Source organism: Saccopteryx leptura, chromosome 6 (assembly GCF_036850995.1).
Source record: "Saccopteryx leptura isolate mSacLep1 chromosome 6, mSacLep1_pri_phased_curated, whole genome shotgun sequence".
In the NCBI taxonomy this organism is placed as follows: domain Eukaryota; kingdom Metazoa; phylum Chordata; class Mammalia; order Chiroptera; family Emballonuridae; genus Saccopteryx; species Saccopteryx leptura.
Window position 1 is genome coordinate 149842236 of NC_089508.1, and position 14005 is coordinate 149856240.

General features: G+C 38.6%; 1 protein-coding gene across 1 annotated transcript; it reads right to left on the minus strand.

The window, feature by feature from the left end:
- Positions 1-520: 520 nt before the first annotated feature.
- Positions 521-14005, minus strand: MINAR2 (membrane integral NOTCH2 associated receptor 2). Its single transcript, XM_066344740.1, has 3 exons — positions 13841-14005; positions 4624-4851; positions 521-700 (listed from the first exon to the last, which is right to left on the minus strand). Exons 1-3 carry the CDS (start codon positions 14003-14005, stop codon positions 521-523), a joined length of 573 nt encoding a protein of 190 aa, XP_066200837.1.

A 14005-nucleotide genomic window follows, 5' to 3' on the forward strand; every position in this document is an offset into this window, starting at 1 on the left:
CCCCCTTTGTATTCTGGCTTAAACAGGAATAAAGGAAAGTAAAACAACAGAACTCAACCCTACAGGCAGCACAGCCAGAAGCTTCCATCCTATAAGCCTGGCAGTTGGCCGAACAATGAACTTCCCTGGTGATGACAGGAAGGTGGGGTGGCAAGGTAATAGTGTTTTAAAAACCAAGTGAACATAGTTTGAGCATTAAGACAAAACTGTTGACAATTGCTGGTGCTGCTTTGTTCTCTGTCAGAGTGTTTAATTTTGATTGTACATAGTAACTTCCTGTGGTTTCATTCCTCAGAATTCCTTCTTCCTAAAGGACAAAGTTCAGACTGGAATTCTTGCACAGAGTTTAGAGAACAGAGTAGAGAAAGACAACAGATCTCAAGCAACATTTGCATTCTGTACAATTACATTTTAACTGTATAATCAACAATACATTCACACTGCATGAACATGTTTTTCTGCAAATGTTTATTTGGAAATATTTTAAAGAAATCTCAAGTGGTTGTGTGTGGTAGTTTCATTAGGTGAAAAAAGTGCTAACAGTTACTACGGAAACCAAGATACAGGCAACAAGGAGCAATATCAGACCTATTCGACAGTATTTTGAATGCTTCTCTTGTTCCTCTTCCTTTTTCAATAAGGTATCAAAACCGGGCGTGTACATGTCTCCCAACCAAAAGTGTAGGTCATTAGGATTTTCCTAAAAGAAAATTATATGGAGAATAGACTCAATCAGTGATCAATTCAAGACTGCAGAACAAGACACTGCCCGAGGTACTGAAGGTCCATGTTCACACTGCTGTGTGAGGCTTAAGTGTCATGGCTTAAATAAGAGAGGCCATGTTTCCTTGAATAGCACAAACATGAAGGACAGCCCCCTGGCTGGCCAGGAGTCCCTGTCACCCCAGTATGTAGGTCTGTGTGAGAACTGATTAGGAGGTCTGCATGAATTTCTGACTAAACACCTCTCACAGAGTGTTTCTGTTTTCTTTTAGCCCCGTTAGTGTCTCTTATATCTCATAGTGTGTGTCAATCAGGTTAGTGAGTTGAAATAAAACTAAATTCCTTCCTTGCTTTAGATAAGTCTTAGAGGTTTGACTTTTGTCTGCATGGAAGGGATAAACATGTTTGGAGATTTTTAGTAAATTCAGAATCTGACTTCCATGGAAGGAGGAATAAAACTAAGAGTCAAGAGTCCCTTCCATGCTTCTCAGATTGCTGGTCCTCCTGTAGAGGCCTACAGCATGTCCAATGTGCAGAAGCTTTGACACTGTTTGACCTCCTGAAGAAAGCATCCGATGGCTCCTTCCCCACATGAGCTCCTACAACCCATATCGTTTCTTCCGTTGGCCTCATCTCCCTTTTGGCAGGGCAGAATTGTCTTCAACTCAACCTCATTCCTGTCTCTAACAAATCATCTGCCAACTCTGCTGTTCATATGTTAAGAAATGTCTTCTCCCAATGTATCTAGCTTTGGTTTAGTGCTAAAAGTTCGGTGTCTATGCCTGGTCTTCAGTAAGCATACAACAAAGCTACAGTGAATGCTGCAACTATTTTCACAAACCCACATCAGGCATCATTATTTCTCATCGGATTATTGCAATGGCTTGCAGCTGGACTGCCCACCTCTCTGGCTCTCTAGTCTCGGTGGACTTAAAGCCAGCCAATCTCCATGGGGAGCTTTGGGGTCAATGAACTAGTTTCAGACTCACCATTGCACAGCTAGGAGAGCAATGCGCATGTGGGTGGGGGACTGAGTGGACTCTGGTCACAGCAATGCATTCTTCCATCACATTGCTACTAGTTTCAGTTCCCCGGTTTTAGAAAAGCTAAAATATTAAAGTAAAATTTGGATGACCTATGTAAAAGGACATCTGATTTAAAAATCTTTGTCCGCTCTACCCATAATCTTTACTCGGTGCGTGCCCTAATCAGATGCCTGCACTTTGCTACAAGGTCAAGGCCTCTGTTCTTCAGTGCAAACTTCCAGGTGGAGACTATCCTCTTCCATTTTGCCTACAGCTTCCCTTCACAAGTAAATATGGGGCTCTATTCCTTTCTTACTTATAAATTCTTAGCAATTTAGAAAAAATGACAATGGCCAAAAGAACATTAAAACTTTTACAGCCTGTAGTGGTGAAAAGTTTATAGAAAGTAAGTTAGGGCCTGATCAGGCAGTGTCTCAGTGGATAGAGCATTGGACTGGGATGAGGAGGACCCAGGTTTGAGACGTCGAGGTCACCAGCTTGAGTGTGGGCTCATCTGGTTTGAGCAAAAGCTCACCAGCTTGGACCCAAGGTTGCTGGCTTGAGCAAGGGGTTACTTGGTCTGCTGAAGGCCCACCCATGGTCAAGGCACACAGCCTCCTGTTGCATGAGTATTTTCAGGAGCATAATGAGAACAGACCTTCTTCTGCTACTAAAGTTCAAAAGAAGCAAGTATCCTTAAGTTGCAGCATTCTTACTTCCTTTTCCTTGATGGATAGCGATTTGTTTTGATGTAAACGTGAGTGCTGTCATAGTAAAGAAATTAATTTCCTTTTTCTTCAATGGCATTAAGATCTTTGCTCACTTAAAATTAAACAAATTTACAAAATGAAAAAAAAGCAATCAATGAACAACTAAGGTGTCGCAATGCGCAATGAAAAACTAATGATTGATGCTTCTCACCTCTCCGTTCCTGTCTGTCCCTATCTATCCCTCTCTCTGACTCTCTCTCTGTCTCTGTTAAAAAAAAAAGAAAGTAAGTTAGGGGCTCTGTCTGCTAATTAAGAGATACAGATGAGGAAGGTGATGGTAGATGTTGAATTAATGAAGTAAAGAAAGATATAATAATAAAAACAACAGTCATGACTTCCAGAAGCATCCCTCAAGACTAGTTAGTGCTGAAGAATAGCATCATGATATCTGTAAATAGGCCTGTGACCTTAGGGGTCACAGCGTTAAGGTGAGTGATTTGCATGTAGAGGATGAGGGAGAACGGGGCAGACCCTGGTTTTAGTAAAGCAATATAACCATCATCCTCATGTCTGCTCTTCCTAAACATAACTCATGGAATTGTCCCACAAAATTTACTACTCATTGCCAATAACATTCAATTTCCTTATCCTTACTTTCAAACATTTTCTTTTAGTTTGCTTTTCAGCCTCATTTTTCAATTCTTCTCTAACTTCAGCTGTAGCTCCAGCAAAACTAGACTACTTATTGTTCTGACAAACTCTCTCACTTTTTTGTACTTGTGTCTTTTCTCTTGCTACACCTGAGGAAAGAGCCCGTCCTCCACCTCATGCTTATATAAGCAAACCATCTAGAGCTTTTCATTCTAGACATCCTTTAATCCAGCATCTTCATGGACGTGTTTTTTTAATAATCCAATGTGATTTTGTTCTTTTCTGAATCTGCACATCACTTTCTACTACATGACAGGAATAACCCTCTCTCTGTCTTGTCACTCTACCTTGTTCTGTAGTTACTGTTTGTTACTTTTCTCAGTTAAGTGAACTTTTTAAGGGCAGGGAGAGTAATATTTTTCTTTCTAGTCCCTTGTCATTTATATAAACAGTAAAGAGAAGGGGCTCTGCTGTACAATCAAAACATGTTTGTGAAATAAATCAGTACATTTTCCCCTACGTATAGGAGGTAACTTCTTAGAGGTCCTGATCTTCAGACTCCTGATAAAAAACACATAATTAGCGTTGCTATGGGGAGCATCTGTTATGGAAACTGCTCCGGAAGAGAGACTACATGAAGGAGGAGATACATTAAATCTACCAGGAGATTAAGAAACTTCAAAGACTCTGGACAATGAGATATTTCAAGGAGTGCACATTTGAGATTTTAAGAAGTGTACATTTTTAAGGGAGCGTAGCACTGTCCACTGGAAAAGAAAGAGTCTTTAGATGCTTAAGGTATGAACAGATATGCACAAAGGGTACTGGGAAAATGTCAGGCCTTCCTGGCCCCAGGGTGGAGGCAAGCCCAGGCTGGGCAGGAGTCCAGGCCTCATACAGAGAGGGCCACTCTCCCTGCTTTGTAGGTATTTCTAGGTTGTCCATATGATGGGTGACATGGGGGGGATTCAGTTGGGGTTAAGCTGGGTGAATGAGTTCATCACATACTTTTCCTGTGTTGAAATGCTTTTGTTTTGTTTTGTTACTGAGACAAAATGTAAGGAGTCCAAAATGTAAGTCTGCAATCTTAAATCACTAAGTGGGCTCAAAATGAAATGAGCTTTGATTAGAGTTGCCTTGTACAGTGCTGAAGACAGAACATGTCATACATGTTTTTGACTAAATGTAGAACAAGGGATTCACAAATACTCGTGAACACAAATGGTCACACGACTGAGGGGAAACATACATAATCTGGCAAATTAATTTTCAAAAAATTGTTTTACTTTCCAAGTAAACCTTGCTTCTGTGCCTCATCAAATTTGAGTTCAAACTCAAAACAAATAAATAAACAGAAATAATGATGAGGAAAGGACAAGGGAAGCCAGAAGCTAGCATGACATGAAAGCTGGAGATTTTGTGCCTCATGAAAAATGCCTGTCACTCAACACCCACATCTTATTTATTTAACTGGTCTCCCTTAACTACAGAAACAGATTCTTGGCCTTGAGTACCTTCAGACGCCCAGAAAGGTTTGTGTGCAGGGAATGCTTGTCATATTCCTCGATGGTCCAGGAAGGATTCTTTTTCCTGTCTTCCATAGCTTCCTCCAAACTTATGTCACCATAGAGCGGGTTATTCTTCAGAACTGATGAGAGAGATGGTGGAGGTCTCTCTACAGAGATGGCACTTTTCGCACCGAACCCCCTCATTTGTTGGGCAGTAATAGTCTTCCTTTCTCTCTGTAGGAGACACAGAGGCAGGCTTTTCTTACCAGTGGGCCACCGATGGCAGAGAATGTAATGTGAAACCCAATAGATGAGAGCAATGAATGAGAAAAGGATTCTAGGATCTAGTTTGTCCTAGAACCCTATTTAACTGAATTCTTTCCTTGCCTGTGATCTTGTTTGGCTTCACTAATCATTCATGAAAATGTTATTTTATAGCTACAGCAAAAGAACACTGTTCTTTAATTCAAATAGAATTGTGAACAAGGCCATTTTTCCCAGCTTATTTGCCATGAGATTTAATATTTTATTTATATCTGTGCATTCCATGACTGATAAGAATAATATTTAATATTGCTCTATTACTCCAGCAAAGTCAAGATTAAAAAACATTTTATAGACATGCCTTGGCTTTCATGAAAATTCTCTTGGGACTCTTATTTCAGACATCTTGGAGAAATGGACTAACTTCGAATTGCATCCCTGTATATATCTATAGGCCAGCTGGTTATTAGATGGCTCTAATAGGGACTTTCAGATTTTTAAAAACTTTTTAAATGAAGCATAATCTACATAAAAAAAGTACACATAACATAAATGTCTAGCTTAATAAATTTTTACAACCCAAATAAACCTAAGATTCTACAAATAAACAGAGCCTTGCCAGCATGCCTCTTGGTTCCTTCCAGTCACCATCCCCATCCCTGCCCACGGATAGATAACCAGTATCCCAAATTTAACAGCAGAGGTCAGTTTGAACTCATTGGGGAGGTAGTTTATATAAATGGAATCATATAATGTATGCTTCTCTGTGTCTATTTTGACCTCTGATTTTTACTTTGCTTTTTTTCATTATGACTACAAAACTATCATAAAGGTAGAATATTTTTAAATCAAAATGTGTTCACTGGCCAAATATATATAATTGAGAAGAAAAAAAAACACTGAAGGTGTAATGCCTCATTTATCCTGGGGCATCCAAGGAGAGGACCTCCACATAAGTTCATTTTCGGGAAACTTAGGTTTAACCCTTAAAATCTGGCAGTAAATTTCATTCATTTATAGCAATTTTGTAAATAAATGTGTTTCACATACTTCAGGTTTCCAAACAGAGAAGGTTCAACAGTAATAAACAGTCCTCTGAGTCATATCTATGTTCATTGATAGATTGATTTCCTCAGCAGCTACTGGGATATGAAGGTCATGTTAAATATGTATTTATATAAGGTAAATTGTAAACTAATATTACATATAGTTTACTTCTGAAATGACTGGTAGTACAAAAAAATTATCATCTGTATAAAACCTTGGGTTTCCCTAATTTTCTCAACCCATACATTTTTTACATAGAGGTCAACTGGGAGACCTTCTCTGACTTAACTAGGTTGTTGGTCTGCTCAAAAACAATTTACATTCTGTAATACTGAAGTCTGCAGTGAAATAATAAATCATCTTGACTTAGCATTTGTCTGTAAGATGGATGACCTTATGAAAATGTTTCTGAATTAAGAAAAAACAATTTGATATGAAATTTAGATCATTTCAGATTAGCATAATTCTAACTCAAGTTTTTTTTCTTCAAGGCTAGACATCTTTGATCATCTTTGAAGAGGAATAATTCTTCTGACATTGATAAATTGTCTTTGTTGGGTTTTTTGTCTGTTAGATTAGTCCTTTAGCTTCTTAAACAAAGAAGCTCTATAAATGAGGAAATCATAGTTTCAGGGGTAAAGAAAAAATACTACACTCTATTACAATGTATAAAGACCTTGAAAAACTAATATATAAAAGATAGCAAAATAATCAAAACCATATTCTAGAAAGAACATTCAAGCCCTAAATTCTAAATCACTTTCTTACAAGTCTGAGGTTTCTACTAGAACATGATGCCATTTATTTTTACATTGTATGACAATTTCATGCACGAAAGACATGGATAGAATAGCTTTATTAAGAATTTGCTGGCTAGACAAAAATATCAATTATGGTTCAGGTTCATTTGCATTCTGATATATTCTTTCAAGTAGCTTAAGAAAGAAAAAAACAGTGTGTATTTGATTCCAACTCTTCATCCACATTTTATTTCTTGATTAAAAAATGTATTAATTACTCTGACCGGGTGTCTCAGTGGATGAAGCATTGACCTGGCACACTAGAGGCTGCAGGTCCAACACCCTGTCAGAACATGTATGAGAAGCAATCAATGAGTATACAATAAAATTAAACAACTAAGTGAAAACAATGAGTTGATGCTTTCTCTCTCTCTCTCTCCTCTCTCAAATCAATGGGGGAAAATATTGATTAATTTTAGAGGGAGAGAGAGAGAAATATCAATTTGTTGTTCCACTTATTTATGCATTCATTGGTTTATTCTTTTATGTGCCCTGACCTTAGCATATCTGGACAGTGCTCCAACCAACTGAGCTACCTGGCCAGGACTTTCTTTCAGTTTTTAGATAGATTATATTTAGGAAAGGAACACTCAATAGCAATTCTATTATTTTAGTTATATGGACTCTAACATAATTTATATTTTTAAATATTTATGTAAAAAAGCAATACTTCAAAGCTTACCTAGACTTTTTGGCATTAACCACTATTTAATCCATTTATTATTCATATACTTTATTATTTATATAATTTATATACAAGTAAGCTACTGTTCAAAAAAAAGTAAAATAGAAGATGTATTTAGACAAACAAAAACTGAGAATATACAATTAATAGGCCAATAAAGGAATCTCTGAAAAATGTACTTCAAGCAGAATAAAATTAATACTAAAAGGAAATATTAAGATGCAAAAAGGAATTCTGAATAAGAAAACAAAAGAAATAAATAATAAATATATGTATAAATCTAAGTAAACATTGATTTTATGGTAAAATATTTTTTGATGAGGACACTAAGAAATTATTTCAATGAGAGGATAGAAATATTACTAAAACACATATTGCTTAATTCAGTAGAGCAGTAGAAAGAAAAGATAAGAGAGAATTGAAAACAAAACAAGAAAAATAAAACAAAGCATATGAGGGGAATCTCTGAAAAATAGAAAAAAATTTAGAATAATCACATTAAATGTAAATAGACTAAACCTTCTATTTCAATGACAGAGATTGTCAGATCAGTTTAAATATTAAATTTAATTATGTAGTATTTAAAAGAGAAATACCTGAAATATAAGGACTCAGAAAGAATAAGAGTGGATGGATGTAAAAAAAAATATGTATAAACAAATGACAGCTGGGTGTTGTGGTGACTAATTAAATGCACAACAATTCTGTTTTCTCTTTCTCAGCACATGGGGTAACTGCCTTTTCCATTCTGTCTGGAATTTGAACTGGGGCCAGCTCTATTCCAGTTGATTATGTGTGAACAGAATAATAGATACCACTTCTAACCTGACTCTTAAAATCTCCCACAAGACTTTTGGCTCACTTTCGTGAGTGTGTGTGTATGTGTGTGTGTGTGTGTGTGTGTGTGTGTGTGTGTGTCACTGTAAGTCAGAATCAAAGATGGCAGAACTACAAAAACAAAGAATTTGAAGCTCTAGGTTACTGCTCTGAAATGAGCTGTCCCCAAAACACACCTGCCCTTCCTCAGACTTTTTATGAGCAAGAATTTTTTTCCTTTATCATAACTGGTAGTCTCTGGGATATTTATGATCATAGTATATCCTAGCCCACCCTCCCTAACACAGCAGTGATATCTTGAAATCCCACAAATGTGTGACATTGGCTTCGCAATCAAGTAGTAAAAAGGGTTAAAGTGATTTCAGAAGCTGGAATGATGCCTGTTTGTATCCTACAATGAAAAATCATTTGGAATAAGTATTATCTGTGACCACTGGACTCTACACACCATTAGCTCTAGGAGAAATACTATGAATTATCAGAGCATTCACGTATATATAATATTACAAGAATCAGAGCATTGGTATAATACAAGAAAGGGATGAGATTTAAGAAAGAACTGGACAGTTTGCAAGAAGAAATAAAGGAGAGTAGAGAGAGTTTAGAAATTTTATGTCTTCTATTGTTTAAAATCTGACATTTATAGACCTGAAAACACTAAGATACAGAATTAAAAAAAAAAAAAAAGCATTGAGCCAAAAAAAGCCCATTAAAATTTGTCAGCTGTATGAAGTGACTCAGGATAATGATCATGTTAACTCCTGACAACCTCTAGGTGGTTGTCCTTGAGGGAAGGTTAGAGAAATGGAGGCAGAGGGCAAGGCATGGAAGCTTAACTGAGAGCTGTGCCTTCAAAGAACTTCAGGTGTCCTTATCGACATGTAGAACTGACTTCTAGTTTACAGATAGGGTTACATCAATAAATCACTTACTAATTTCTGTATGATATGCATTACTAAAGAAACCACAAGCTTATTCCTTAAACTTTTTGACTGTATGAAAAAACAGGCCCTGGCCGGTTGGCTCAATGGTAGAGCGTCAGCCTGGCGTGGAGGAGTCCCTGGTTCAATTCCCGGCCAGGGCACACAGGAGAAGCGCCCATCTGCTTCTCCACCCCTCCCCCTCTCCTTCCTCTCTGGGTCTCTCTTCCCCTCCCGCAGCCAAGGCTCCAATGTAGCAAAGTTTGCCCGGGAGCTAAGGATGGCCTCAGGCGCTAGAATGGCTCTGATTGCGGCAGAGCGATGCCCCAGATGGGCAGAGCATCGCCCCCTGGTGGGCATGCCGGGTGGATCCCGGTCAGGCGCATGTGGGAGTCTGTCTGATTGCCTCCCCGTTTCCAACTTCAGAAACAAAAAAAAAAAAAAGAAAAAAGAAAAAACAAGACAAGAATAACCCTAGGCCTCCAAATATCCATGAGTAGGAGTAAACTTTGAAGCCTATCCAGGCTTGAAAAAGGGCCCACTTCTGATATGGAAAAAGTGAATAAAAAACAAGGGAAATGTCTCCTAGATGATGGGACCAAGGACTCCATACAACACTGCATCTGGAGGTGTTCTAAAAAGCAGAAAATCCCGATCAATCGTCCCCACCTTCAAGGAAGAAGGCCACACAGACTACTCCCAGTGGGATCACATATTATTCTGGAATAGTGTTGCAGTGTCCGTCACTTTCCCCAATCAGCAAGGCAGAAATACATATATGCATATGCATATCGATGTGTATATATATGTATATATATAAATATTTATGTTATAGCAGACACATATTTACCAGAATGATAGACTGTGGCAGAGCCTGACTAGATACTCACCAAATTCATTTTTTCCCCATGAGTATATAACAGCCAGGCAAAGAAAGGTGATTGAGAAATAAACCCAGTAGAAGGCATTTTCTACGAGGTGAGGGGAGAACAGCCTCTTACCCTTTTGCTCCAGCTCACAGGTTTAGCATGGAAGGCTCCTGGGTCCTGAAACAGATGTGATGGAAGCCAGGAAAAGAGACAACAAAGAGATTAGTCAGAAAACATTCTGAGGTCTAACTCCTAATCAGAAAACAAGGCTACTCCACTATCTGAAAAATGTATTTTATCTTTTAAACTAAATAAAATATCAGCTTTTCCTTTCATTGGCTCATTTTATAAAAAGATTGGCAGTGGCCCTGGCAGGTTGGCTCAGTGGTAGAGCATCGGCCTGGCGTGCAGGAGTCCGGGGTTCGATTCCCAACCAGGGCACACAGAAGCGCCCATCTGCTTCTCCACCCCTCCCCCTCTCCTTCCTCTCTATCTCTCTCTTCCCCTCCCGAAGCTGAGGCTCCATTGGAGCAAAGTTGGCCCGGGCGCTGAGGATGGCTCCACGGCCTCTCCCTCAGGCTCTGGTCACAACAGAGCGACGCCCCCTGGTGGGCATGCTGGGTGGATCCCGGTCGGGCGCATGCGGGAGTCTGTGTGACTGCCTTCCCATTTCCAACTTCAGAAAAATACAAAAAAAAAAAAAAAGAAACTTCTTTAAAAAAAAAAGGATTGGCAGTAATATGTAGAATACCATTCCAAAAGCCTTCATCAGATATATGCCCAAAATAATTTTCACAACCCCAGAAACATTAGATTTTGGAGAAAGTTTGCTCATTGTACTGAGGTGAAATTTGTTATGCAGCTTCTTCTCTAGTGAAAGAATTTAAGTAGTATAAACATAGTAGAATTGAGAATTATTTGCCTGTAATCTCCACAAGTATGGGTGACCTGTGCACCTACCCAGGGGAAGCTAACAGCTTCGGGGTGAGTGTGCCTGGGAGTCTTGGTGCTCACTTTTCTTTATGCGCCATATTGCTTTAGCTCATATAAAGGTGGCATAGAGGATTTCCCCAAAAGTAAGTGGGATTTTTTAAAAAGAAGTTATGTGTGTGTGTGTGTGTGTGTGTGTGTGTGTGTGTGCGCGCGCGCGTGCGTGTGTGTGTGTCTGGGGATCTTTGTTTTAACTGCTGAGTTACCAGTGATTTTGAAGGCAATGCTTGTAGGTTAAGTCCTTGACAATTCATGAGGTAGTCTGAGCCCTAAACATCGTGCTCCCAGGTGGTGGAACACCAAAGGGTAAGCTGACACAACTCCATATTGTGTGTGGATTACAGGTGAGTATAAAATCTACTGCTTGCATTAGCCATATAGCTTGACAGATGGATTGATTACATCTTCTAAAACCACCATCTATACACACACACACACATACACACACACACACACACACATCTCCATCCACAGTATAAATCAAAAGTTGCAGGTAATAGTGTCTACTATTTTCCAAATTCTAATGAAAGAATGATTTTAACACATTTTGAATATTGGCAAATGATAACAATAGTAATAATAATATATAATAATGCATATTTCTTATACCTGTATAGGAAGTTTTTTTTTACTCAGTTGTTTTTATGTCATGTTATTTGCTCTCACTTTTAAGGAAATATGTGAAATGAGTACTATCTTAATTTTGCAAGTGGAAATACTGAATTATAGACTGAATAAATGCAAGAACAGCTGTTTCTCAAACTGTCTTACTGTGGATTTGACACAAGAAACCGAGTTTCTAACTTCTTTATTCAGTGTTCTTCCCATTGGCTTAATGTCTCTCCAACAGAGTGAGGGTCTTAAATTAAGAACTATGTGACTGCTGCTCCCTTATGTGTCCAACACCTCGATACACCTGGTATATACAACACCTTCTTCTGGGCATCATTATAGCAACTTAGAACTTTCATGTGTCCATTTCTTTTAGGTTTGTTTTTTTATCCAATACTATATCATTCCCAGATTTCAAGATCCAGCCAAGGAGAGCAGAAATACTTATCACTATACATGTATTGCGATTTAAGGTTATAATTGTTATTACTAATAATTTGTGTTACACCTACCCAATGGCCTGAATTTGTAATTGAATTTGCCCACCCTACGCATTATTTCAGTAGTAAATTGGCCTTTATGCATTCATTTCATATTTCCTTTTAGGATAAAAGGATAACAAAATCAAGTACATCTGCAGTTTATAATTACCAATAACTTATTCAAAGACATAAGAAGCAGATTTTTACCTCCTTGGTTTTTCATTGAATAGCAATTTTAACCCACAAAAGCTTGTGGAAAAAGATACTCTTTAAAGGTTTGCATTTCATTTAGGTTTAGGAACAACATTCAACAGAGTTTGAATCTGTGAAGTTTCACATGAAGGAAGGAGGTCAACTCCAGTACCAAACAAAAGATGTTAGGTCTATGTGTTCCAGCCTCCAAGGAATTTATTGATATGTTTCTTAGACTTAACTTCACAGCATAGGACAGCCAAGCTTTTCTGAACTTATTTTTGAATCATTTATTCCATGATATAAACAATAAGGAAGAAAAAGAAGGCATTTCATTGCATTCCGCTTAAAACTAAACAGAACACAAAAGCAATAACCAGAAAGATGCATATGGATGGGTGGAAGGGTTTTGAAGATTACAAGTACAAAAGATGCAAAATTTTAAAAAAGTCTGTTGTCATAATAGGCTGCCTTACCATGGAAATAAGTTAAGATCCTTATAGGAGGGAACACTTACATAATCATTCAAGTGTACTTGATTTTGAATGATCTCATGATAAAGGTCTCAAGGAGCCCACAAAACGCACCACAAAGGAGTCACTTTACACCAGGACTCATGAGTAGCAACTGTTTCTCAAAAGAAAACAAATTTCTGTTCAGGGAATTTGAACCATTCCAAAGGATTTAATGACTTGCAGGGGTTTGTGGGTCAGTCACATCTGTTCTGAAATGCAATGCTTCTTCCTGTTTCTAAATGGACTAACCTTTAACCCCATTAGCCCTCACACCTTAAAACAAAGATTATTCCTGTTTCATGAGCTGTGCAGTAGGCAGGGCCTTCATGCTCATTCCAGCACATGGAACTCATCACAGTTTTATTCTCTCTGGTCAGCAAAAAGGAGGAGGATGCAAAAGAAGAAAGCAAGAAATAGTCTGCCTTGGGTTTGAAGGTCTGATTGGTATGTCCCATTCGAGTGATACCTACCTGTAGAAAATAACAGTAAGTAAAATAACAGCCAGCATCTTTCCAGGGTGGAGAGTCCCTCCTATATTCTTTCCTCCCGTCATCACCTTTCCATGTTCCTGCTGAGTCTTCCATGAATTAAATGAAAGGCAGTTAGTTGGTCTAAATGAGGTGTATGAACTCTCTACACCAGTTTCTGATGCTTCATGTTTAGGATACACCAAAAGATACAGGTAGGTTTTTCCTCCAGAGCCTTCTTGGCAAATTGGTTTGAAAAATTCGAAGGGAGAAGAGAAGAATGAGGGCCAGGCAAGCTCTAAAATGAAGACATGCCTGAAAGCTGGTGCCTGGAGAGGAACAAATGGGTGAGGGGTTCGCATCTCTTAGAAAGTGATTAGAGGAGTCTCTTCAGTTGAGGAAGAGAGGGACCTTTCTCTGTGTGGCAAGACTGAGTAGCTACCTTGTTCTCTGTTCCCCATAGCCTTCCTTAAACACAAATGGAGATAGCAGAGAGGGAAAGGAAGGGCCCCTGCCCTACACTCAGGTGCTCCCAGATCGTACCTGTGAGTACACAAGGTTTTGCCAGTGCTGTGCGTCAGGGTGGGTCCCACCCGGAAACCTCACCAGGCTGGCCTGAAGAAGGGCCGAGTTCCTCATCAACATCTTCACGTCCAGCTGCAGGAACTTGTCAGGATGGTTGTTATTTGGCAAAACAGAGAGATCCAT

Bases quoted from the DNA above. Each gene is read 5' to 3' on its own strand.
- MINAR2 (XM_066344740.1), bottom strand. From the start codon at position 14,005: ATGGATCTCTCTGTTTTGCCAAATAACAACCATCCTGACAAGTTCCTG. The intron at 4,852-13,840 runs GTACGATCTGGG...TGTCTCCTACAG, and splicing joins AAAACCTTGTGTACTCACAG to AGAGAAAGGAAGACTATTAC. The intron at 701-4,623 runs GTACTCAAGGCC...ATTTTCTTTTAG, and splicing joins ACCTTTCTGGGCGTCTGAAG to GAAAATCCTAATGACCTACA.